General features: G+C 50.2%; 2 protein-coding genes across 4 annotated transcripts; one reads left to right on the top strand and one right to left on the bottom strand.

The window, feature by feature from the left end:
* Positions 1–3,896: 3,896 nt before the first annotated feature.
* LOC103191312 (urokinase plasminogen activator surface receptor) lies at positions 3,897–8,789 on the bottom strand. 3 transcript variants are annotated; one of them, XM_007912301.2, is made up of 6 exons: positions 8,656–8,789; positions 8,011–8,292; positions 6,536–6,639; positions 5,496–5,649; positions 4,847–4,984; positions 3,897–4,071 (listed from the first exon to the last, which is right to left on the bottom strand). In XM_007912301.2, exons 2-6 carry the CDS (start codon positions 8,057–8,059, stop codon positions 3,899–3,901), a joined length of 618 nt encoding a protein of 205 aa, XP_007910492.1. In that variant the 5' UTR covers positions 8,060–8,292; positions 8,656–8,789; the 3' UTR covers positions 3,897–3,898. The 3 variants fall into 3 exon arrangements, with proteins under 3 accessions (XP_007910492.1, XP_007910493.1, XP_042201597.1); XM_007912302.2 differs by having other exon boundaries at positions 8,011–8,158; XM_042345663.1 differs by having other exon boundaries at positions 8,011–8,155.
* A 7,700-nt stretch (positions 8,790–16,489) lies between these two features.
* On the top strand, positions 16,490–20,916 carry LOC103191313. Its single transcript, XM_042345649.1, has 6 exons — positions 16,490–16,632; positions 17,114–17,422; positions 18,563–18,613; positions 19,729–19,839; positions 20,405–20,442; positions 20,827–20,916. Exons 1-6 carry the CDS (start codon positions 16,593–16,595, stop codon positions 20,914–20,916), a joined length of 639 nt encoding a protein of 212 aa, XP_042201583.1. The 5' UTR covers positions 16,490–16,592.
* Positions 20,917–25,217: the final 4,301 nt, after the last annotated feature.

Here is a 25,217-nt window from a genome sequence, read left to right as displayed (position 1 = left end):
CTTTCAAGTCCCGCCTGAAACCCTTCCCCTTTGACCGTGATTACAGTCACCTCCACCCACGCCTTCCCCCCACCCACCACCCCCCCACCCACCACCACCCCCAACCCCCCCACCCCACCCCTGGCTCGGAGTCAGTCAGGCTTCCCCACTGTTAAGCGCTCGAACCCTACCCTGTGTGGAGGGTGTTATATTGAGGGCGCAAAGTGTTGTTGTTGTTGTTGTTGTTGACATGAAACAGGCTTGTGATTGCCAAAACTTCTGTTACTCTTTGCCTGTACCCCTCTCCTCGCACCATGTGCCCCTCTCCTCGCACCATGTGCCCCTCTCCTCGCACCATGTACCCCTCGCCTCGCACCATGTGCCCCTCTCCTCGCACCATGTGCCCCTCTCCTCGCACCGTGTGCCCCTCTCCTCGCACCATGTGCCCCTCTCCTCGCACCATGTACCCCTCTCCTCGCACCATGTACCCCTCTCCTCGCACCATGTACCCCTCTCCTCGCACCATGTACCCCTCTCCTCGCACCATGTACCCCTCTTTGCCCATTTTCAGATCATACATCGAGACCTTCATTTCGACTGTACCTACAGTCGCCTTTTTTCGAACCCCAATAAAAGTAAAAAGGTATGTAATAAAAATAATAGTAACAACAATAATAATTTGGTCACCCAACCCACGGCTGTTTGTGGGGACATCGCTGGGCACAATTGGCTGCTGCGGCTCGTCCACAAAACACACAGTCACTACACTTTATAGTATATTCTGTGAAGCGCTTTGAGACGTCTCGAAGACGTGATAAGGCGCCCGGTCAAATTCCAGGATTATTATTATTATTTTTTATAAAGTCACCTTCATGATTAATAATAATTTTGACCCAGTTTGACCCAGCGCCTTATCACGTCTTTGAGACGTCTCAAAGAGCTTCACAGGATACACAGTAAAGTGTAGTGACTGTGTGTTTTGTGGACGCAATGCAAATTGTTCTTGTTACAACCATCCTTCTCATTTCTGGGTGAACCTCGTCTGTGCAAAGAAATACGTCTATCCTTAAACACGTCTGTCCTAAACCTACCCTTCTGTTGCAAAATTAAAGTATCCTCTCACTCCAATTGACTGTTGTGCTCAGAATGGCTCTGTTAACCTTCTTGGGATCACTTTCCCCTCTTCCCGGCAGGTCAGGTCGAAACCTTGGGCAAGTTTCCTTACTCCACACGCCTGATAATAATCCCTCAAGAAAAAAAGACACAATAATAAAATCAGTCACTTTCAATCCACGGCTGTTTACGGGACGTCGCTGTGCGCAATTGGCTGCCGCGTTTCACCCACAAAATACACAGTCAAATCACTGTACAAATCACTGTGAAGCGCTTTGAGATGTCTCAATCAAATACCAGGATTATTATTATTATTATTATTATAAATGGAATAGGGATTCCTGTGTGAAAGGCAGTGGGTTCCCTGACTCCCTGAATGTCCAGCGCCTTGGGACGTCCTCCTGACATGAAAGGCGCTATGGAAATATAATTTTGTGGTGTATTGTATTATATTCTCCTATTCCCACTCAGCCACAGGCTATTAACCGGCGAGCTAGCTGCAGGAATCTCAGTCATCAAGCCAGCTTTATGAGTGAGCGAGTCGCTTAATGGGTTTCACATTCACAAGAAATCACTGCTTCCAACCAGCTGAAACCTTTGAGCTGAACAGTGATTAACTCGAGACATTCCTAACTCACTGAGCTCCGAGCCTTTAAGTTGATAATAAATAATAATCCTGGCATTGTGCCCAGCGACGTCCCCACAAACAGGCGTGGACTGAGCGACCAAATTATTAGCATTTTTCTTTTTGGAAGGGATTACTACCCCCGGAAAACAATACGGCAATCGACGACAAGCGCTTTCCTACTGACTGCTGGTAAACAGAGGCGTGTGTGTGTGTGTGTGGGAGTGTGTGTGTGTGGGGAGTGTGGAAACTTGCCCAACATTTGGCCCTGTTGGGAATCGAACCCGGGTCCCTCGCTTGCGAGGCGAGGGCTCTAACCACTGAGCTACAGGACTCCAAGTTGGATGTTAGTCGAGTTGAGCGAGAGCCAACTTAATTCACTTTATAGTGATAAGGCACAGTATTAAGGTTTATTATTATTATTAGTATTAAACCACCAGTTGGCATCGGGATAAAGCTGGCACTGATTAGCTACTCTGTTTGCACAGCAATAACAATTTATTACCAAACAATTTTCTGTTCCCATGTACTTTGAGTCATTTGTTCTGTGTGAAAGGAGGTTTGATTAATAATGTTGCAGAGAGTTCTATGTTCAGGGGAATTTTTTTTTTAGACGTTAAGTTGTTTGGCCAAACTTTCCCGCTGCTTGTCCAGCGAGGACCACCCTCCCCGTTAGTTAGGGCTTCGGCTGTGGGGTTAAAGGAGCTGAGGGGGAGGATTCCCGGCCCCCAGTGACTGGTCGGCCCCAGGTCCTGCCGATGAGCCAGGCCGGGCCGTGCTGTCATCAGCAGTGAGCCCCCAGGGATACTGAGGTCCCTCCTGGCTCAGGAACCCGACTAGAGACCGTCACAGATGCCAAACATGTCACCTTGGGGCCAGTTCAGCTCCAAGGGGACCCTGGTTACTTCGCCCCCAACGATTGTCGGATCGTTTTTTTCCGGGGGTAATAATCCCTTCAACAAAAAATATTAAAAAATAATAATTTGGTCACTCAATCCATGATGTTTGTGGGGACAACGCTGCCGAATTCGGCCCACAAAAGACACAGTCACTACACTTTACAGTATATCCTGTGAAGCACTTTGAGATGTCTCAAAGATATAAGGCGCTGTGTCAAATGCACGATTATTGTTATTATTATTATTATAATTCCTGCGAAGTGCTTTGAGACATTTCAGTGATGACAAAAAAGGGATTGTATAGATTTTAAGGGACACAAAATGAATAGAAACAATTTACTTTTGCTGAATTCATTTGTTTTTTTACTACACGATTGTAAACTCCTAATTAGCAAATCTCCATCCCACATGAGGTGAGAAAATTCCTTACACAACAGAGTTTATATCACAATCACAAGATTGGTTCTGATGAAGGAAGATCTTCAGCCGGTCTGATCTTATCCCTCTATTACCCCCACATGGAGTCCTGTAGCTCAGTGGTTAGAGCCCTCGCCTCGCAAGTGAGAGGACCTGGGTTTGATTAAGCTGGGGGGAGTGAGGGGGGCTATGGGGAGAGAGCGGGGGAGTGGGGTGGATCAGGGCTATGGGGAGAGAGCGGGGGAGTGGGGTGGATCAGGGCTATGGGGAGAGAGCGGGGGAGTGGGGTGGATCAGGGCTATGGGGAGAGAGCGGGGGAGTGGGGTGGATCAGGGCTATGGGGAGAGAGCGGGGGAGTGGGGTTGATCAGGGCTATGGGGAGAGAGCGGTGGAGTGGGATTGATCAGGGCTATGGGGAGAGAGCGGGGGAGTGGGTTGGATCAGGGCTATGGGGAGAGTGGGGGGAGTGGGGTGGATCAGGGCTATGGGGAGAGATCGCGGGGGAGTGGGGTTGATCAGGGCAATGGGGAGAGAGGGGTGGAGTGGGGTTGATCAGAGCTATGGGGAGAGAGCGGGTGGAGTGGGGTTGATCAGGGCTATGGGGAGAGAGAAAGAGAGAGAGGGGGGAGTGGGGTTGATTTGGAAGTTCTTTTCAAAAAGTGATTACAGACACGATGGGACAAATGACCTCCTCCTGTGCTGTATAATTGTATAATTGTATAATTGTATAATTGCATAATTGTATAATTGTATAATTGTATAATTGTATGATTCTATGATTCTATGATTCTATGAATCTATGATTCTATGATTCTATGATTATTGTGCGTGCCGCAGGGAATCTTGCCTTCCTTTCTTCCTTCCTTCAGAAGAGCCACAGACTCAGGACAGCGAGCCACACGGTGCCGATCGTGGCGCGTACATTCTGACTTGCGTTGCAAAGATCTTTTCCGCAGCAGGTGAAATCCGTTCCAATTTCAGGGTCTATGCTACAATAACTGGGAGAGGCACAGCCTCGCATGAATTGCTCTATTCCAGCTGTTTGGCACAAAACAATAACCACATGCATTAATATAATGAATAATAATAATAACCTTGGCATTTTTTGACCCCCCGGCGCCTGATCACGTCTTCCAGACGTCTCAAAGCGCTTCACAGAACAAAGTGTGGTGACTGTGTGTTTTGGGGGCCAAACGCGGCAGCCGATCGCGCCCGGTGACGTCCCCACAAACAGCCGGGGGTTGAAGTGACCGAATATTTATTGTTTTGAAGGGATTATTACCCCAATCGAGTGACAAGCACCCACTGGGAAACACAGGCATCTGTGTGTGTGTGTGTGTGTGGGTCTGTGTCTGAGTGTGTGTGTGTCTGTGTGTGTGTGTCTATGTCTGAGTGTGTGTGTGTCTGTGTGTGTCTGAGTGTGTGTGTCTGTGTCTGTGTGTGTGTGTGTCTGAATGTGTGTGCGTGTGTGTGTCTGTGTCTGAATGTGTGTGCGTGTGTCTGAGTGTGAGTGTGTCTGTGTGTGTGTCTGTGTGTGTCTGAGTGTGTCTGTGTGTGTGTGTCTGCGTCTGAGTGTGTGTGTGTCTGCGTGTGTCTGTGTGTGTCTTGAGTGTGTGTGTCTGTGTCTGTGTGTGAGTGTGTGTGTGTGTGTGTGTGTCTGTCTGTGTGTGTGTGGAGCAAGGAAACTTGCCTCAGGTTTCTCCCCGGGGAGAAAGGATAGTCCTACAGTGGTGTCCCTGTAGTGTTGTGGTTTGTGTGAGAGAACCCGGGTTCGGATGAGGGGGAGTGAGGGTGTAATGGAGATTTCACTCACTTGAATTGCTGTACAAAGTAAAGCATCGAGTTCCAATGTCAACACAATCAATCGTTATTGTCGGTTCTGCACAGTTTTCCCCATTGTCATTGTCGCACGACCAACACCTCAAACCATTCTTTTTATCAGGGATCACCACTGGAAAATCAAACAAATGCTGAGTTCCTTCTCTAACCCCATTCCCCTCTCTCGCTCTACTCTAACCCCATTCCCCCCCTATCGTGTGTTTGCTGACGCTCTCCATGAAACACACAGCAGTGTCCCAGATGTTACCACATGTGGCATTAACAATAACGTGCATTTGATACAGCGCCTTATCGCGTCACTGAGACGCCTCAAAGTGTAGTGACTGTGAGTTTTGTGGGCGAAACGCGGCAGCCAATTGCGCCCAGCGACGTCCCCACAAACAGTCGTGTATCGAAGTCACCAAATTATTACTATTTTTTAAAAGAGATTATTACACCCAGAAAAGTGATCCGTCAATCAACTGGTGAACGATTTCCTTCTCACCGCTGGTAAAAAAGAGGTGTGTGTGTGTGTGTGTGTGAAGTAAGGAAACTTGCCTACGGTTTCTCCCGGGAATCGAACCCAGGTCCTCTCGCTTGCGAGGTGAGTGCTCTAACCCTTAGCTGACGAACGAACCCCTTACCTGTTATGACGCCTTTGTTGCAGAGTTCAGTTTGGCAACATTCACGTTTAGTGATTCCAACCTTTAACTTTGTCTGAAGCAATACATGTCCAAAACAATACTCATTTGGGATGCAACCCCAGCTTTTAAGTCCGTCTTCGATTCCCGTCTGAGTCTAAACACAAACAGTCACAGTAAGTATTGTAGCTGTGACTAGGTCACTCCAGGCTCTTGCAAGATCTTATTGAAGCGTGAAGGACACAGATAAGGTAACCCGGTGTCCCATACCCAACAACAACTTGCATTGTTACAGCGCTTTTCACAAAGGATAGCGCCTCAGAGCGTTGGTCTATGATAGAGTTGGACACAAGCAGAGAGTTGGTGCAGAGAAGCCTGGATGTGATGAATGCAGTGGTGGAGCCGGGCGAGGTTGCGGAGGTGGGGGAAGGCAGAGCGGGTCATGGCGCAGATATGGGGAAGAAAGGATAGTTGGGGGTCAAACAAGAGGTTCTTGTCTGGCTTAGCAAGGGGGAGCGAGCAACCATGGATGGTGATGCTCTCAGCGCCTGAGGTGAGGAGGAGCTAATCAGGAGCCTCAGTCTTGTTGACGTTCAACTGTAGAAAGTTTGCTCTCATCCAGGACTTGACGTCTGACAGACATTCTGTGAGGACAGCAATGGGTCCTGGAGTCGAGGCTGGAGGCAGAGAGAGAGAGAGAGTTGGGTGTCAACGTACATGTGGAAGTTGACCCCATGTCTGCGGATGATATCACCAAGAGGGAGCATAGATATTGAAGAGGAGGGAACCGAGGACAGAGCCCTGAGGAACGCCACACGAGACGGTGCGGGGCCTGGAGGAGAAGCCGTTTGTGGAGATGGAAGTGCAGGCGGTGTGAGAGGTACGATCTGAACCAGTCAAGGACAGAGCCGTGGAGGTTGAGGTGAGAGGAGAGGCGGTGGATGAGGATAGAGCGGTCGATGGTGTCAAAGGCAGCGGAGAGATCGAGGTTGTGAAGTAAGACAGTTACTGCAGGACCCGGAATGTTATAATGTTTTACTTACAAACCAAGTTTTTGTAGTATCTTTAGAGCAAATGTCCTCAGAGCTGCACGTATGGTTACAGCCAGATGCAGTATTTTCACAGGAATAACATTTAAGTGAGTGTACTGAAAAACAACATTTATTATCGGGAAATAATAATCATAATAATCCTTCCATCTGATATCGCACCTTATCACGTCGCTGAGACATCCCAAAGGACTTCACAATATATACTGTGACAGGCAGAATATATGGAGAGACAGCGAGACAGACCGACCGACAGACGGAGAGTAAGACAGACCGACAGATGGAGAGTCAGACAGACCGATAGACGGTGAGTCAGACAGACAGACAGACAGACAGATGGATGGATAATAATAATAACCCTTGCATTTGACCCACCGCCTGATCACGTCTTCGAGACGTCTCAAAGCGCTTCACAGGAAACAATGTAAAGTGTAGTGACTGTGTGTTTTGTGGGTGAAACACGGCAGCCAATTGCGCCCAGCAATTTGTCGTGCAACAACAACAAAAAATGATCTCGCCCCCGCCCGAGAATCGAACCTGGGAGACCACACCTCCGCACAGGACTAGACATTGACCCTCTATCTTCCCGGAAACAAACCTTTAATTCTATAGCCCACATTTTATAGTGCTTTTGCAATCAATTAGTGTGGCCTTTGTACTCTCCGAACTTGAAGTAAATATATCACCCACAAAATACACAGTGAAGTCACTTTCCAGTGTATTCTGTGAAGTGCTTTGAGACGTCATTGTATACAGAAAAAGTGTTGCTGTGCGCAAATCATCGATGAAGTGTTGCAGGATGTCTTTGCTTTGCCCAGCGCTGCGACAAACAAAACAATCACAAGTTACACGTGTGACGTTAACAATAATAATCTGCATTTGATACAGCGCCTTATCCCATCGCTGAGACGTCTCAAAGTGTAGTGACTGTGTGTTTTGTGGGCAAAACGTGGCAGCCAATTGCGCCCGGCGACGTCCCCACAAACAGCCGGGGGTTGAAGTGACCAAATTATTATTGTTTTGAAGGGATTATTACCCCCGAAAAGTGATCCCTCAATCGACTGACATGCGGGTTCTTGCTGTCTGCTGGGAACACAGGTGTGTGTGTGTCTGTGTATGTGTGTTTGTGTGTATGTGTGTCTCTGTGTGTGTGTGTGTGTGTGTGGGAGGGGTGGGGGAGAGGGGGAGTAAGGAAACTTGCCTAAGGTTTCGCCCTGTCCGGGAATTGAACCCAGGTCCTCTGTCTTGCGAGGCGAGGGGTACCCACAAATATGCAATCAATTCACTTTACAGTCTATTCTGCGAAGAGCTTTGAGACGTCAAGAAGACTTGAAAAGCGCTGTATCAAATGCAAGGATTATTATTATTATTATTATTATAATTATAACCCCTACGTTCTTAGAACAGCACCAAAATGTTGGCACAGAGTGAATGCAAGTAATGTCTTTGGTAGGAAAACATGACTGTACCTTGCAGGACGACTGCACAGAACGAGAGGAGACACAGAAAGATCTTCATTCTTCTCTTTGAACGGGTGAGGGCTGTGAGTTAGGAATGTGATGCGTGACTGGTTTAAGCACAGTTAAAGGGCTTGAGAGGCGATACTCTTGTGAGCTGCTTCACAACAAAATACAAAATGCCATTTGTATAGTGCCCTTCATTACTATTTAGTGTTCTTCAATGTTAATTCAGTGGTTGGTGTGAGAACAAGTGATTACGAGAATACTTTGTTAATTGTCGGAATCAGATTCCTGCCGAGAGATAGTTAATCATAATGATTATAAAACAAAAATAATCCTTAATCATTTGATACGAGATTATTACCCCGGAGAGCAATCCGCCAATCGTCTAACAAGCGGGTTCCTATGTACTCCTGGTTAACAGAGGCGCGCGCACGCGTGTGTGTGTGCGCGTGTGTGTGTGCGCGAGTCTGTGTGCGCGAGTCTGTATGTGTGTGTCTGTGTGTGGAGTAAGGAAACTTGCCCCCCCCCCCACCCCCACGGCTCAAAGTGTTGCTCCGCCATCGTCAAGTGCTCCGGGCCGCTGCCCGCTGTGTAAGTTGTTGCTGTTGTTTCATCAGATAATCAAGATAAAGAAAAGGATTAGGTTCTTACCCGACTGAAGATGTCTCACAGTCTGAACGCACGGTACAAGAGAGAGACCGAGGGAACGAATGGCTGTATCTCCCTTCTGTAAAGCCCACGTCTCTCTCTTTCTCGTATGACCAGCGATATCACTTTCGAATCCTTGGACAAACCGACCCTTGGTTGCAGTTTGGTGTAATTTAAGGAGGAGTTTGTGATAGCAGAGAGGCAGAAGGTTAATCTTTATGATGGTGTTTAAGGTTTACACTGATGCTCGTACCGAGTGGAGTGACATAACACGATATAACCTTGTGTATGAGACAGTGTTTATCCCGGCCAAAGGTCTGCAATATCTTGTTGCCAACCAACTTGGTGCCAAACCTCTCCCTCCACACCCTTCTCCACCGCCTGTCCCCCTCCTCCACCGCATGTCCCCCTCCTCCACCGCCTGTCCCCCTCCTCCACCGCCTGTCCTCCTCCTCCAACCCTGTCCCCCTCCTCCACCGCCTGTCCTCCTCCTCCAACGCCTGTCCCCCTCCTCCACTGCCTGTCCCCCTCCTCCACCGCCTGTCCTCCTCCTCCAAACCTGTCCCCCTCCTCCAACCCTGTCCCCCTCCTCCACCGCCTGTCCTCCTCCTCCAACCATCCCCCTCCTCCAACCCTGTCCCCCTCCTCCGCCGCCTGTCCTCCTCCTCATCCTCCTCCTCCATTGCCTGTCCTCCTCCTCCTCTGCCTGTCCGTGCCTTTGTCACCTCTCGGCTGGACGACTCTTAACTCCCTCCTCCCCGGTCTCCCCTCCTCCCCGGTCTCCCCTCCTCCCCAGTCTCCCCTCCTCCCCAGACTCCCCTCCTCCCCGGTCTCCCCTCCTCTCTGGTCTCCCCCCCTCCCTGGTCTCCCCTCCTCCCCGGTCTCCCCCTCCTCTCTGGTCTCCCCTCCTCCCCGGACTCCCCTACTCCCCAGTCTCCCCTCCTCCCCGGTCTCCCCTCCTCCCTGGTCTCCCCTCCACTCTGGTCTCCCCTCCTCTCTGGTCTCCCCTCCTCCCCGGACTCCCCTCCTCCCCAGTCTCCCCTCCTCCCCGGACTCCCCTCCTTCCCAGTCTCCCCTCCTCCCCGGTCTCCCCCCTCCTCGCCAGTCGCCAATCTCTAATTGGGTGGAGGAAGGGAGGGAGAGAGGGAAAGACGGGGCGACCAAATTATTATTTTTTTTGGAAGGCATTATTACCCCCGGAAAAGCGACCCACCAATCGACTAACAGCCTGGTTCCCACTTACTGCTGATAAACAGAGGCTTCTGTGTATGTATGTATGTGTGTGCGTGTCTGTGTGTGTGTCTGTGTGTGCGTCTGGGTGTCTGTGTCTGTGTGTGTGTCTGGGTGGAGTAAGAAAACTTGACCAACGTATTGCCCTGCCTGGGAATCGAGCCCAGCTCTCTCGCTTGCATTCGACTCCCGCGCGAGGTGAAACCTTCGGCAAGTTTACTTACTTCGCACACACGCTCCTACTTGCTCCGCACACACACACGTTTTACCCGCGCCTGTTTACCAGCAGTAAGTAGTAACTCAGTTGTCAGTCGATTGGCGGATCACTTTTCCGGGGGGTAATAATCCCTTCTAAATAAAATAATAATAATTTGGTCACTCGATCCGCGACTGTTTTTGGGACACTGCTGTGTGCAATTAATTGGCTGCCGCGTTTCGCCCACAAAATACACAGTCACTCCATTTCACAGCGTATCCTGTGAACCACTTTGAGTCGTCTCGACGATGTGCTAAGGCGCTGTATCGAACGCAAGGATTATTATTTTGAACAAGAAACACTCTGTGAAGCTATTTGAGATGCTTTTGATGTTACAGGCAATGGATGGTTTTATTTCTGACACCATACGCACTCTCCCTCTCTCTTTGACACCAATAAAATAATGGGCGAATTCCTTGGACCGTCCTGGTTGCTGGTGGATGGAAAGTTTGGGGTGATTGTTGTAGTGAGATCTTACGTTGTTTCCCATTTCTGTTATCCCCCACGCCCCACTGTTCAGTCTCACGTGCCCTCAAGTCTGCTCGTTCACTGGTTCCGCTCATAAAATAAGGTCTGGGAGATATACAAAAGGGAAATATCAGCCGTAGGACACCCATCTATACACGCCGTTCACTTGTACTGTAATCCCTGCCTGTACAAGTTGGTCGGTTGTGTCTGACTGTACACACGCGCCTCTGTTTACCAGCAGTGGGTAGGAACCCGGTTGTTAGTCGTTTGGTGGATCGCTTTTCCGGGGGGTAATAAGCGCTTCAAAAATAATAACAATAATAATTTGGTCGCTCAATCCACAACTGTTTGTGGGACACTACTGAGTGTTGCTCACAAAAATACAATGAATTTGCTTTACAGTGTATCCTATGAAGCGCTTTGAGACGTCTCGACGATGTGATAAGGCGCTGTGTCAAATGCAAGGATTATTATTATTTTCCGGGAGTGTCTGACTGTAAGGGGTTTGGTTGTGTGTTAGTGTCAGTGTCACTGTGGCCAGGCATTATTTTACATACACACTGACCGACAGAGTTCTGTGTTGGCAAAGTGCACAGCTTTGACCCCCCGCAAAAGCCTATTATAATAATAATAATCCTTGCATTTGATACAGTGCTTTTTCAAGTGTTCGAAACGTCTCAAAGCGCTTCACAGGATTCACTGTAATGTGAATTGACTGAATATTTTATGGGTGAAATGCGACAGACAATTGTGCCCAGCGACGTCCCCACAAACAGTCGTGGATTGAGTGACCACATTTTTTTTTGATGGAATTATTGTCCTTGGAAAAGCGATCTGCCATCATGTGTGTGTGTATCTGTGTGTGTGTGTGTGTATCTGTGTCTGTTTTATGGAGTAAGGAAACTTGCCCAATATTTTGCCCTGACCTATCCTGGGAATCGGACCCAGATCCTCTGGCTTGCGAGGCGAGGGCTGTAACCCCTGAGTTACCTGACCCCATGACTCTGGACTGCCAACTCCTTCACCATCTCTCGGACACAGACATCATGGTCTTAAGAGAGTATCGCAAACTGTCTGCCTATCTGCCTTCCTACCTCTGTGACCTCCTCACCCGAACCCCCTAACAACCTGCCCATTCCCTCCGCTCAGCGGGCTCTGGCCTGCTTCACGTCCCCCAACTCGCCTGCCCCACCCTCTAGAACTCCATCCCACAGTCCCTCCGCCTCATCCCCTCCCTCGCCATCTTCAAGGCCTGTCTCAAGACCTTCCTCTTCAACCAACCGTGCCTTCGGTCATCCTCCTACCCCCACCCTCCTTGCCCTCCACCCTCCTGATCCCAACCCCCAGCTCGGGGCCAAACCTCTGACTGTCCAGGACCTCGGGACATCCTCCTGACTTGAAAGGCGCTGTACAAGTTCAAGGAGGCGAGGGATGGAGCGAGGCGAAGGGACTGTGGAATGGAGTTCCAGAGGGTGGGGGCAGAGAGGCTGAAGGCCCGATCATTGATGGTGGGGTGGGCCCGGCGGTGGGGCGACGTGGAGCAGGCCAGAGCCCACTGAGCAGAGGGAGTGAACAGGTTGATAAGGGGTTAGCAGGTCACAGAGGTAGGAAGAGGCAAGACCATGGAGGGCCTTGAAGGTGAGGACAAGGATTTTGAACGGTATCCTCTGGGGAATGGTGACCCAGTGGAGTGGAGTGAGGGTGGGCAACTCACTCACTTTGGATCTTAGACTCGCAAGCATTATATTCAGTGGGTTCCCATTCACTCGACTGTGAAGCCCATTGTAAAGGGAGCAAAGAGGTGATGCCTTGTGCTGGTTGATGATATCAGTGGCCCGATTGATGAGGTGCCTCCATTGTTGGTTGAGGAGATGAAGTGATGAGGTTGGTTCAGGGGTTCACTGTTGGTGTTAAGTTGATGACAAGCCCTTTGCTGAAAGACATCAACTGACGAGGTAACTCCATTGTTGATGGTTGAGGCGATGTGGTGGCATCAAGGAGTTCATTGTTTGGGGCCCCTGAGATAAGATGAGAGGTTAAGTCATTTATTGATGTGTTTAGGAGATGCTGTGACTACAGGGGAGTTCATTGGGTGTTGAGGAGATGACATATCCATTGTCCATGTGCAACTCTGGACCACACTTGATCAATCCCTCCGCCTTCCCCCTCCCTCTCTCCCCCTTTTCAAGTCCCACCTGAAAACTATCCTTTTCGATCATGCTTACGGTCATCTCCCCACCCCCACTCCACACTACCCCCCCCCCCCCGGGATGGAGAGTGAAAGTTGTTGTGGTTGTACACGTCTAGGAGATGGTGTGGTTTGGCTCCTTGTTTCCCAGCTATGAACACCGAGGAGCAGGTCAATACATGGTCGAGCAAATGAGATGATTCCATTGCTCTCGTGTGAGAAGATCTGGCGATTCATTGGAGCTTCCAGAGATGAGGCTCATCCACTGCTGATGGTCGAGGATGTAAGGTGGGTCCATAATGGATGATTGACCAGATGGCTTACGGGCTGTAGTTCTGGCCGGTGGAGCTGTGGGGCGCCTTACCTGAGTGTGGTGAGGTGGGAGGTCAATGGGCGAGGGTTGAGGAGACGAGAAAGGAATGTCGTTGCACGTGGCCAAGATCAGATTGGACCATTGGTATTGATTGAGAAGGTGCGGAGGGTCGCTCGAAGACGTTTGCGGAGGCCACACCGGTCTTGCCCGTTGGGTGGAGGAGATAAGCCGGTTCCAATCCTGATAGTTGAGGAGACAGGGTGCATCCAGGAGGTTTCTCTGAGGAGACACGATGGGGGCGCTGCAGCTATTCGAGTGGATGAGGCGATTCCATTGATTGCAGTTGAGTAAGCGAGATGGGCGCATGCTTGACGTGGGAGGAGACCAAACAAATCCATTGTTGACCGTTAAAGAAATCAGGCGTGTCCATTGCTGATGGTTGAGGAGGCAAGGCAGGTCCAGGGTGGAGGGTGCAGGAGACTTGATGGGCCATGTGCTGTGCGATGTATTGAGGTGATGTCTTGGGTCCTATTGAGATGAGGCGGGTCCATTGTTGAGGTTTTATTTTTGGTCAGCGGGCTCAAAATAATAACCCTTGCATTTGATACGGCGCCTTATCACGTCCTTGAGACGGCTCAAAGCGCTTCACGGGATACAACGTAAAGTGTAGCGACTTGGGAGTTTTGTGGGCGAAACGCGGCAGCCATTTACGCACAGCGACGTCCCCACAAACAGTCGTGGATTGAATGACCAAATTATGTTTGGGGCGATAGTTATATTAATACAAGACAAAGTTACATTTGTAAAGTGCTATTCCCATCGGGAGGACTTCCCAGGGCGCTGAACAGTCAGGGTGAGCCTGCGGGGTGGGTGGGGGGGGCGAGTTGAGATCAGGGAGGGTAGGAGGATAACAATAATAATGATAATAATAATCCTTGCAGTTGATACAATGCCTTCACAGGATATCACGTAAAGTGTAGCGACTGTGTGTTTTGTGGGCGAAATGCGGCAGCCAATTCCACGCAGCGAGAGTCTTGGATTGAGTGACCAAATGAGTGGTTTTTGTGAGGGATTATTACCCCCGGAAAGCGATCCACCAATCACTTAGCAACCGGGATCCTACTTACTGTAAGGTAAGCAGTGGCGTGTGTGACTGTGTGTGTTCGTGGCGCAAGGAAACTTGCCTGAGGTTTCGCCCCGCCCGGGAATCAAACCCAGGTCCTCTCGCTTGTGAGTCGAGGGCTCTAACCACTATTTACAGCACTCCAACTCTTACTCTAAAAAGTATACCACCTTTTGTATACGGTCTGGAACGCACAGCCCGAAAGGGGGACGGAGGCAGATCCGATAATAGCCGTCAAAAGGGAAACGGATGTTTACTTAAAAAGGAAAAATTTGCAGGACTATTTGCAGGGGTAACAGCGGGAGAATTCTACTGGTTTCATGGGCTGAATGGCCTCCATCTGCGCTGCACGATTCTAAGATTCTATGGATTGAGGGGTGAGAGGGAGTTGGATGGAGACTCCAGGATAAAGCAGGCGAACGAGAGGGAAGGAGAGAGAAAGGGCGGAAAATAATTACTTCAGAGAGAAAAAAAAGGCAATTTTGCAACAGGAAAGTGACAGAAAACACATTGTGAAATGTTTTTCTGGTCTCCCATTGGCCCCGAACCTGTTCAGGTCACAACTCTGAGTCTTCTCATTTCCTGGTGTGAGCGCTGTTCACCAGTGGTCAACTCTGTCCCTCTGTGTCTCAGACGTGTCCCTGTGACTCTCTGTGGCTTGTCTCTGTCTCCCTGAGCCTCAATCTCTCTGTCTCTCTGTATCTCTCTCTGTGTCTCAGACTCTCTGTCTCTCAGTCTCTGTATCTCAGTCCCTGTGTCTCTCTGTGTCACAGTCTCTGTATCTCAGTCCCTGTGTCTCTCTGTGCCTCAGTCCCTCTGTATCTCAGTCCCTGTGTCTCTCTGTGTCACAGTCTCTGTATCTCAGTCCCTGTGTCTCTCTGTCTGAGGGAGTGTTTCTCTCTGGTCTCTGTGGCTGTGGGGTCAGGGACACACACGGTACAGGAATAGTGTGGGTCAGGCTGTGGACCTGGGATGGACAGAGGCCGTGTCCTGCCCAGAGTCGGGCTCAGTCACTCCGTCATATCACTCTGCTGGATGTTCGTGCCTCTCTCTCTCCTGACTCCAGGTACGTGTCCACACACCTCACCTCTCCTCTCTCTGCCTTTCACCCCAGGGCCTAACCTGTGCTGTGTGTTGTGCTGCTTAGCACAAGCTGCCAATTTGTGCCGTGTGATGTGCTAAATATTTACCCTGGATCAGTCGATCACACGTTCAATACCACACGTAGTGGGGGCTTTGAGCTCACAGTCCAGGCTAACACTCCAGCACAGCACTGGGGGGAGAGAGAGGGACAGAGAGAGAGAGAGAGAGAGCGCCGCATTGTCAGAGACATTAAACCTCACTCATTCCCCGTCTGTGCCTTGTTCAGGGCGGACATTAAAGATCTCTCTTTGAGAAAAGGGAAGTAAATTTCTCTCTCTCTCTCTCTCTCTCTCTCTCGGTGTCCTGTCCGACAGATGAAATGTCTCTCTCTCTTCACGGCTGTTTGTGGGGTTGTCACTGTGCTCAAATGGGCTGCCGCGTAACGCACAGTCACTACACTTTCCATGGTATCCCGTAAAGCGCTTTGAGACGTGAAAGGCGCTGTGTGAAAGTCAGCTATTGGTATCGTTTCAGTCTCCTTTTTGCTTCCTGGTTTGGCTTTGAGTGTGGAGTGGAGAGAGAGACCTCTCTCACCATCAGTCTGTTGATCAGCCCAGTGATGGCACTTCCTGTTACACAGGACATGAGAGGCCTGACTTCTGTCTCCCTTAATAGTCAACAGCGACAACTACACATTGCATTTACACAGTGACTTTCACGTCAGGAGGACGTCCCAGGGCGCTGGACAATGAGGGGTTTGCACCGGAGCCGGGGGTTGGGATCAGGAGGGGTGGAGGGCAGGGAGGGTGGGGGTAGGAGGGTGACCAAAGGTATGGTCAAAAGGGAAAATACGCTACAGAATACATGCTGTGTGATGTGCTAATTATCACAAGATGTGGAGTTTGCGCCGTGTGCTGTGTGTTGGGTGAGGAATGTGTCTCAGTCTCTCTCACGTTTATCTCCTGTGTGAAGGCTCTGTGGGAAGTGCTGAGAGCGAGAGTTATGTGGTGTCTAACGGCTCCAGCGCTGTCTTACTGCCGTGCTCTCCTGAGGCTGGGACACAATTCACAGACGCTGTTTGGGATTGGTACTCACCCTCAAGGAGAAACTCACAGAGAGTGTGTGTGATCAGAGCCAACACTGAGTGTGACCCCCCCATCACAAGGGGGTGTCAGTGGCTGACTCCAACGCTTTGCAGACAGGGAATGTCTCCCTGTTCCTCACACCCACACTGAGCCAGGCTGGGGAGTATCACTGTGCTGTTTATAATCAACAAGAGATGGTGTACAGATCCATCGTCCACCTGACAGTGTTTAACGGTGAGTTACTGCACAGACCTGACTGATCTCTGTACATGTGTATCTCTCTCCATCTCTTTCTCTCTCTCTTCTCTGTCTCTGAGTCTCTCAGTCTCTTTCTTGCATTGATTCACTCTCACAGTCTCTCTATTTCCCTCTATTAGTTTCAGTCTCTCCGTCATTTGGTTCTTTCTTTCTTCCTTCCTTCCTTTCTTTGTCTCTCTCTCTCTCTGGATCCTTCTCTCTCGGTCTATCTCAATATGTCTGTATTCTGTTTTGAGATCTGAGATCTGTTTCTCTCTATTTCTTTCTCTCTTTCAGTCACTCTCACAGTCTCTCTCTCTCAAAAGTACCCATTACATTGCAGTGAGTTGGACAGACCGGTGGCAGATACAGTCAAACGGAAGTCAGTGACTGTTGCTGCTGTGAGTGCTACGGGAATATGTTTTAGTTAACGGTATTGACTGTTGTGTCTCTGCGTCTGTCTCCTGTCTCTCCGCAGTGTCTGTGTCTGCCGATAGCTCTCTGACCCCGGGGGGCAGACTGGCTCTGACCTGTCACATCGCTCAACGTGTTTATTCTAACCCCAAACCCACAATACACACAAACGGCTCTATCACTTTGGGGAGAATTGAGGCGCAGTGGACACACGATGGGAATGTGATTATAAATTACAACCGTCACTCTCTGGATCTCAGAAGCTTAAACATCAGGAAACTTCAACACAGCGATTCTGGAATATATTGTTATGTTTTCAAGATAAAATGTTCCACCTCTTCCTTCCAGATACTGAACATGACGATTCCATCAGGTGAGAGTTAGTGATCAATCTCCCCACTCTGTCTCTCTCTCTCTGTCTCTCTCTCTCCCCTTTCTGTCTGGTTCTCCATCCCTCTCTCTCTCTCTCTCTCTCTCTCTCCTTCTCTGGTCTCTCTGTCTTTCTCCCTCTATCTCTGTGTCGCACTCTCTGCATCTCTGAGGTGTTTAAAATGATAAAGCGTTTTGATAGGGTAGCGACAGAGAAACTATTTCCTCTGGTGGGAGGGGGAATCCAGAACAAGGGAGGCATCACCCCTAAAAGTCCTGGAGTATATCGGTTAGAGCGCTGGAAAGCGAGAGGGCCTGGCTTTGATTCCTGGGCATGGGGAAACGTTGGGCAAGTTTCCTTACTCCACACACCGCTGTTTACCTCGCGGTATGTAGGAACCCACTTGTCAGTCGATTGGAGGATCACATTCTGGGGGTTATAATCCCGTCAAAATAAAATAGTAATAATAATGTGGTCACTCAATCCATGACTGTTTGGACACCACTGTGCGCAATTGACTGCCACGTTCGCCCACAAATATACAGTCAATTTACTTTACAGTATATTCTGTAAAGCGCTTTGAGACATCTCGAAGACATGATAAGTCGCTGTATCAAATGCAAGGATTATTATTATTATTATTATTATAAATCAGAGACAAGGCCATTTAGGGGCAGGGGCAGTTTTTCACCAAAAGGGGAGTGGAATTCTAGGACTCTCTCTCTCCCCCAAAATACTGTGGTTTATGGCTGTGGATCCATTCACACTATCCAGACTGAGGTGGAGAGATGGTTGTGAGGTCAGGGGATCAAGGGATATGGGGTAAAGGTGACTACGTGGTGTTGAGGTACAGATCAGCCATCATCTTATTGAATGGCGGAACAGGCTTGAGGGGCTGAATGGCTTCTTACTGTTCCTATGTTCCTGTAATCCTATCGCAATTTCTATTCATCCATCCAGCCATTCATCTATCTATGTCCAAGACGGAGTTGGATAGAGCATTGGGGGAGTCAGGGGAAGGATTGAGGTGTGAGAGGTGACAGATTGAGATTGAGTTTGCAGTGGAGAGCATTGAGGCTGATCCACTGTTTGAGAGGAACATGCTTTGATCAACGGACAACTTTCCAATTTTCTTTTCTTTAGATATCTCAATCATTCCCCCAACTACAAAGGGGATGGGCACAGACTCAGGAGGTAAGATATTAATGATGATAATAATTAACAATCTGTAAAGTTCTGGTACTCCCGACTCTTCCCTCCACACGCTGCAGATCATCCAGAAATCTGCAGCTCGTGTCCTCTCCCGCACCCCAGGCTCTGTGACTCCACCACCTCCATTCTCGCTCGACTCCACTGGGTCCCCAACACACAGAGGAAAGCCTTTCCTCACGTGAAATGCTCTGTGTAAATGTCATTTGCTGTTGTTTTGAAGCAGAAAAGGGGGGAAGGGAATTTCTCTCTCTCATCCAGCATCCTGGCCAACATCATAGAATCATAAAATAATAGAATTATACAGCCCAGAAGGAGGCCATTCGGCCCATCGTGTCTGTGCCGGCTCTTTGAAAAGAGCTTTGAAATCAAACAAACTCCATGTATCCTTTCCTTTGTTATAGTTCCACATTCAATGATTATACACAGAGCAAAGACCCAGGACCGTAAGACACGATAATAAGAGCAATCGGATTATCAGAGAATTAATTATTGATCAGTTACGTATCCCTGGGAGAACAGGAGGGAGATGGGAGTCAGTCAGATCTGCACCTCACTGTTCTTGACTGAAGTCCCTATGTTTAGACCTGATTGGGTACTGTGTAAAGCCCAGAACCATCCAATCCTCTCACTCAGCTCCTGGTAACCCTTCAGCCAAAGCCATAACTAACGGGGAGGGTGGTCCTCGCTGGACAAGCAGTGGGAAAGCTGGGCCAGACAGCGCTCTCAATGGCCAAGCTTTGTGTGGGTTTAGCTGGTTAGACTCCAGCAGTTACCCCAACGCACACTCTGGGCTCCCCCCCCCAAGCCTTGGCTCTCGCCAACCTGCGCCTAATACTCTCTGGAATTAGATAAGCAGAGTGTGTCCCTCCAGGGAGAGAGATAGTGACATTCCATTCCAACAATCTCTCTCTGGGAGTTTCCATGTGTAGGTGGGAGGCGTGGAGTTCTCAGCTTGGTTTGGAGACTCTTAAGCAACGGTGATGGGTTTCCGCGCGTGTCAGACACCCGGTTGGGCAACAAATAATGATAACCATCTGTGTAGTTTATATTTGCTGTGTTCTGTGGTGTATGACTGTGTTTTGTCTCCGTGTTTGTAGGGTTGAACCATTGGCACAATCTCGGGATACGGACAGCTTCTCTTGTGACTTTGATGATCATCTTCACCTTTGGGATTTTTATGCTGTTCAAGAGACGTTACAGGGAGCCAGGTGGGTGGGCACAGGGTGTAGTGACTGGTACACAATTCACAATGATGGGAGACATGGCCTTAACCCTGATCAAACAGGAAGGTCTTCAGATCAACTCTGGGAAGGGAATGGGCGAGGAGAAGGGACTCCTAGAGGGGAGAGAGGGAGCAAACTGGAGGGTGTTGGGGGATGCATTGAGGTGCGACAAGGGATGGATAAAGAGTTGGGGAAGTCAGAGCATGGATTGAGGTGTGAGAGAGAGATGGATAGAGATTTTGGGCAGTCAGGGAATGTAGGGTGTGAGGAGGAGGGACGTTGGGAGGGGGAGGGGGTGAGAAGAAGGGTTTTAAGTTTTGGGTTGCAGATGCTGAAAGCCCACCTACCATGGGTGGGATGGGCAGGGCAGGGGTGAGGGACATCATGTAGGCGGGTGTTCGCTGAGTGGGGGGAGCGGGCAGGTCGGGAGGGTGTGTGGAGATCACAGAGGTAGGGTGGGGACGAGACTCTGGAGGGATGTAAGGGTGAGATGGAGGGACTTGATGTGTTTGCCAATGTCTAATCCACCCTCTCTCTGTGTTATTGATAGCCGGAGCTGACAGCTCGCCTGGACAGGCTGAGACTCAGGTAAGAACATTGAGTCACCACAAATTGGTTCAGGACATTGGTTAGGACACAGATAGAGAGAGAGAGGACTGTGTTCAGCTCCTGATCTCTCCCCATTACAGCCACCATCAGAGCCAGGGAGAGGGGACAGTGGAGGTTCACTGGATTGAGGTTGGAAATGGATGGAGAATTGGGGGAGTTGGGGAATGGATTGAGGTGTGAGAGAAAGATGGATAAAGACTTGATGAGTCAGGGGATGGATTGGGGTGAGAGATGGAGATAGATAGGGATTTCAAACGCAGGCGGACACAATGACCAACTCTTGTCTCTCCCCATTACAGAGAGGACAACAGTGGAGGATGTTAGGCTCTAACCCTCTTTTCTCTTGTCTCTAAACCCACACAGGACAATGGAGCCACACAGAGCTCAATCCCTCTGGATACCCTGAGGAACCCTCCCTCGGTCGCCTCCAGCGATCGAGATCAGGGCATCTGAGTTACCCTTCAATTCCCCAAAGTGTGTTGTCCGCCACAAAAACACATCAACACACAAAGCGCTTCCTTGTTGCACTTTCACAGATACAGTTGAAGCCCTTCAGAGCCATTGGAGGGGAAACGGGAGCAATTCACAGCCACTTGTGGAGCCACTTGTGATTGGACGGACGTTCCACCCAATCACAAGCAGCTCCAGGCTTGTCAATCAATCACGATTTGACTCCTCCCAATTCCCGCCCTTGGTCCTTCCCTTTCGTCTGCTCCCCCCCCACCCCCAAACACACCCACACACACACACCACACCAACACCCACCCACACACACCCACCCACTCACACACCGACAACCACCCACACACCAGCACCCACACACACACCGACAACCACCCACACATACCAACACCCACACACAGCAACACCCACACACACACACACTCACACACCAGCACCCAAACACACCAGCACCCACACACACACCAACACCCACACACCAGCACCCACACACACCAGCACCCACACACACACCAACACCCACACACACACCAACACCCACACACACCCACACACACACCAGCACCCAAACACACCAGCATCCACACACACACCAACACCCACACACCAGCACCCACACACACCAGCACCCACACACACACCAACACCCACACCAACACCCACACACACACCAACACCCACACACACCCACTCACACACCAGCACCCACACACACACCAGCACCCACACACACCAACACCCACCCACACACAGCGACAGCCACACACACACCAACACCCACACACACTGACACCCACCCACACCCAACACCCACCCTCACCAACACCCACACACAACCTCACACACACCAACTCCCCCAACACCGACTCCCACCCACACCGACACCCACCCACACCAGCTCCCACGCACACCAACACCCCAACACCGACACCCACCCACACACCAACACCCACACACACACCAACACCCACAGCAGCACCCACACACACCGACACCCACCTCCACAGTCCTAGTAAGAGACGCTGAGCTCGGCAGGAGTACACTGGATTGCGACCCATGGTCAGGGAAGATAAGAATAGCTGGATCGGGCGGATGGATGGGAGGCCATCTGCGCTTACAAGGGCAAGTGACCTACGGGCAAGAGAGACAGGAACCTGGGCTAATTGGACCTGGAGAATGGTTGGGAGGCAACTGTGTGGCAGGGATACAAAATGAGCAATTCAAACTGAGGAAAAGCTTAAAGTCAGGAGGTCACATGGACAGAGTTAGAAAGAAGGACAGAAACTTCAGGGACATGGAGTCAGGGGGTTTGGTCGGACTGGATAAGATGGAATAGGAGGAGGATTGTTCTTTTGCAGAAGATACCACTCGCTGGTACAAGGAGAAACAACGTGAAGACAGGGAAAGAATGCCCGGGAAAGGGCAGAGAGTGGGAAAGAAGCAATGGGAAGAAAGGAGATAGAACACAGATGGCTGGCGAGAAAGGGTATAAGGAACGGTAGCCAAAGCTTAGACGAATTCGAGCCTCTGAGGAGAGGAAGGGGACGGACCTCTACAGAGAGGAAGAGGAGCGGCTTTGAGGGAAAGAGGACAAGTCCAGCTCTCGCCGGAGTGGACCACAAAGAGACGAGCCAGAGACATTCACAGCCAGAAGCGCACCAGAGCCAGTGATTAACCTCTGTCCCAGCCTTAGACCTTGGTCACGATTTCCTGCCCACTGGGCAGTGTCTCTCCCACTGACCAAAACACGCACCCAACGTACATACACAACAGTTAGAGATGATTCAGCACATCTCAGATATCACATCGGTCCTTTTGATATGTTTAGGATTTTAGTATTGAGTGGATATTGTTAAGATAGAGCTTCAGTTGTCAGTTAAGCGCGAGGAGTAATGATGACGTGTCGGGTGTAATGTGAAGCTGATCCTTGTGCGGTTTTATAATCACCAATAAAACATTTCAATGATATCCGGACAAACGCAATTTGACATCTCTCCCTTCACTCTCTCCTCACTCTCTCTCTCTCTCTCTCTCACTTCTCTTTCAACCCTCACTCTCTTCTCTCTCTCTTCTCTCTCTCCCTTTTATCTCTCTCTCTCTCTCCCTCCGTCTCCCTCCATGTTTCCTCTTACTTTCACTCTCTTTCCTTTCTCTCTCACTCTCTCCTCTTTCTCCTTTCTCTCTCCTTTTCTCTCCTCTCTTCTTTTTTCTTTCTCTCCTTTTCTCTGTCTCACTTTCTCTTCTATTTTTCTCTCGCCTCTCTTTCACTTTCCTTCTCTCTCCTCTCTCTCTCCTCCCTCTCTCTCCTTCTCTTTTTCCTCCTTCTTCCTCCTTCTCTCCCCTTCCTCTCTCCATCTCTCCGCTCCCTCTCTCCTTCATTCCCCTCTCCTTCTCTCCCCTCCCTCTCCTTTCCACTGTCTGCTTCGCTCCCTCACTCTCTCTACATCCCTGTACAAAAAAGGGAAGGGATATAAACCCAGGAACTACGCAATCCATCCCTTTACTCTCCCAAGTCTCTATCTATCTCCTCTCAAACATCAATCAACCCCCTTATTCCCTTATCGGGAGTGTGAGGATGGATTGAGGGGTGATGGGGAGATGGACAGAGACTTGGGGAGTGAGAGGGTAGATTGAGGGGTGAGAGGGAGATGGATGGAGACTCCAGGACAAAGCAGGCGAACGAGTGGGAAGGAGAGAGAAAGGGCAGAAAATAATTACTTCAGAGAGAAAAAAAAGGTAATTTTGCAACAGGAAAGTGACAGAAACCACATTGTGAAATGTTTTTCTGGTCTCCCATTGGCCCCCGAACCTGTTCAGGTCACAACTCTGAGGCTTCTCATTTCCTGGTGTGAGCGCTGTTCACCAGTGGTCAACTCTGTCCTTCTGTGTCTCAGGCTCTGTGTCTCTGTATCTCTCTGTGCCTCAGTCCCTCTGTATCTCAGTCCCTGTGTCTCTCTGTGTCACAGTCTCTGTATCTCAGTCCCTGTGTCTCTCTCTGTCTGAGGGAGTGTTTCTCTCTGGTCTCTGTGGCTGTGGGGTCAGGGACACACACGGTACAGGAATAGTGTGGGTCAGGCTGTGGACCTGGGATGGACAGAGGCCGTGTCCTGCCCAGAGTCGGGCTCAGTCACTCCGTCATATCACTCTGCTGGATGTTCGTGCCTCTCTCTCTCCTGACTCCAGGTCCGTGTCCACACGCCTCACCTCTCCTCTCTCTGCCTTTCACCCCAGGGCCGAACCTGTGCTGTGTGTTGTGCTGCTTAGCACAAGCTGCCAATTTGTGCCATGTGATGTGCTAAATATTTACCCTGGATCAGTCGATCACAAGCACTCTCACCTCTGAGTCGGAAGGTTGTGGGTTCAATACCACACGCACACACACGCGTAGGAGGGGCTTTGAGCTCACAGTCCAGGCTAACACTGCAGCACAGCGCTGGGGGGAGAGAGAGAGAGAGACAAAGAGAGAGAGAGAGGAGGGAGACTGAGAGAGAGAGAGAGAGAGAGACAGAGAGAGAGCGCCGCATTGTCAGAGACATTAAACCTCACCCATTCCCCGTCTGTGCGTTGGAAGATAAAGATCAATTGCTCTGTCAGAGAAAGGAGAAGTCCTGTCCGACAGATAAAATGTCTCTCTCTCTTTACGGCTGTTTGTGGGGTTGTCACTGTGCTCAAATGGGCTGCCGCGTAACACATAGTCTCTACACTTTACAGTGTATCCCGTGAACAACAACAACAAGATTTCATTTATAGAGCGCCTTTCACATCGGGAGGACGTTCCAAAGCGCTGGACAGTTGGGTCAGGACCCGAGCAGGGGGGAGATGGTCAGGGTGGGGTGAGGGAAGGGAGGGAGCGAGGAGGGGGTAGAGAGTCGAGAGTGGAGCTGAAGGCACGGTCGAAGAGAAAGGTCTTGAGACCGGCCTTGAAGGAGGAAAGGGAGGAAGCAGTTGACGCTGTTTAACGGTGAGTTAATGCACAGACCTGACTGATTACTGTACGTGTGTATCCCCTACCTACCTGCCCGTACCCTCCGTCCCTCTGGCTCCGGTCTGCTCCACATCCCCCGCCCCAACCGCCCGACCATCGGTGGCCTTCAGCCTCTCAGCCCCGAGGCTCTGGAACTCCATCTCCAGTGCCTTCGCCGCTTCCTCCCTTTCCTCCTTCAAGGCCGGTCTCAAGGCCTTTCTCTTTGACCGTACCTTCAGCTCCACTCTCGGCTCTCCACCCCCTCCTCGCTCCCTCCCTTCCCTCCCCTCACCCTGACCATCTCCCCCCCTCCTCGCTCGCTCCCTTC

The sequence above is a fragment of the Callorhinchus milii genome, unplaced genomic scaffold, assembly GCF_018977255.1.
Source record: "Callorhinchus milii isolate IMCB2004 unplaced genomic scaffold, IMCB_Cmil_1.0 Scaffold71, whole genome shotgun sequence".
In the NCBI taxonomy this organism is placed as follows: Eukaryota; Metazoa; Chordata; class Chondrichthyes; order Chimaeriformes; family Callorhinchidae; genus Callorhinchus; species Callorhinchus milii.
Note: the sequence above shows the minus strand (reverse complement) of the source record. Positions and strands in the feature narration are given on the sequence as shown.

What these genes read in the sequence shown, in the direction of transcription:
- LOC103191312 (XM_007912301.2), bottom strand. Translation starts at nt 8,059, where the DNA reads ATGAAGATCTTTCTGTGTCTCCTCTCGTTCTGTGCAGTCGTCCTGCAA. An exon ending in ATACTACAAAAACTTGGTTT is followed by an intron (nt 5,650 to 6,535) that starts GTAAGTAAAACA and finishes GTTTGTGTTTAG; the next exon opens with ACTCAGACGGGAATCGAAGA. An exon ending in TACTTTGTACAGCAATTCAA is followed by an intron (nt 4,072 to 4,846) that starts GTGAGTGAAATC and finishes TGTGCCAAACAG; the next exon opens with CTGGAATAGAGCAATTCATG.
- LOC103191313 (XM_042345649.1), top strand. Translation starts at nt 16,593, where the DNA reads ATGGTGTACAGATCCATCGTCCACCTGACAGTGTTTAACG. An exon ending in CCACCTGACAGTGTTTAACG is followed by an intron (nt 16,633 to 17,113) that starts GTGAGTTACTGC and finishes GTCTCTCCGCAG; the next exon opens with TGTCTGTGTCTGCCGATAGC. An exon ending in GATGGGCACAGACTCAGGAG is followed by an intron (nt 18,614 to 19,728) that starts GTAAGATATTAA and finishes CCGTGTTTGTAG; the next exon opens with GGTTGAACCATTGGCACAAT.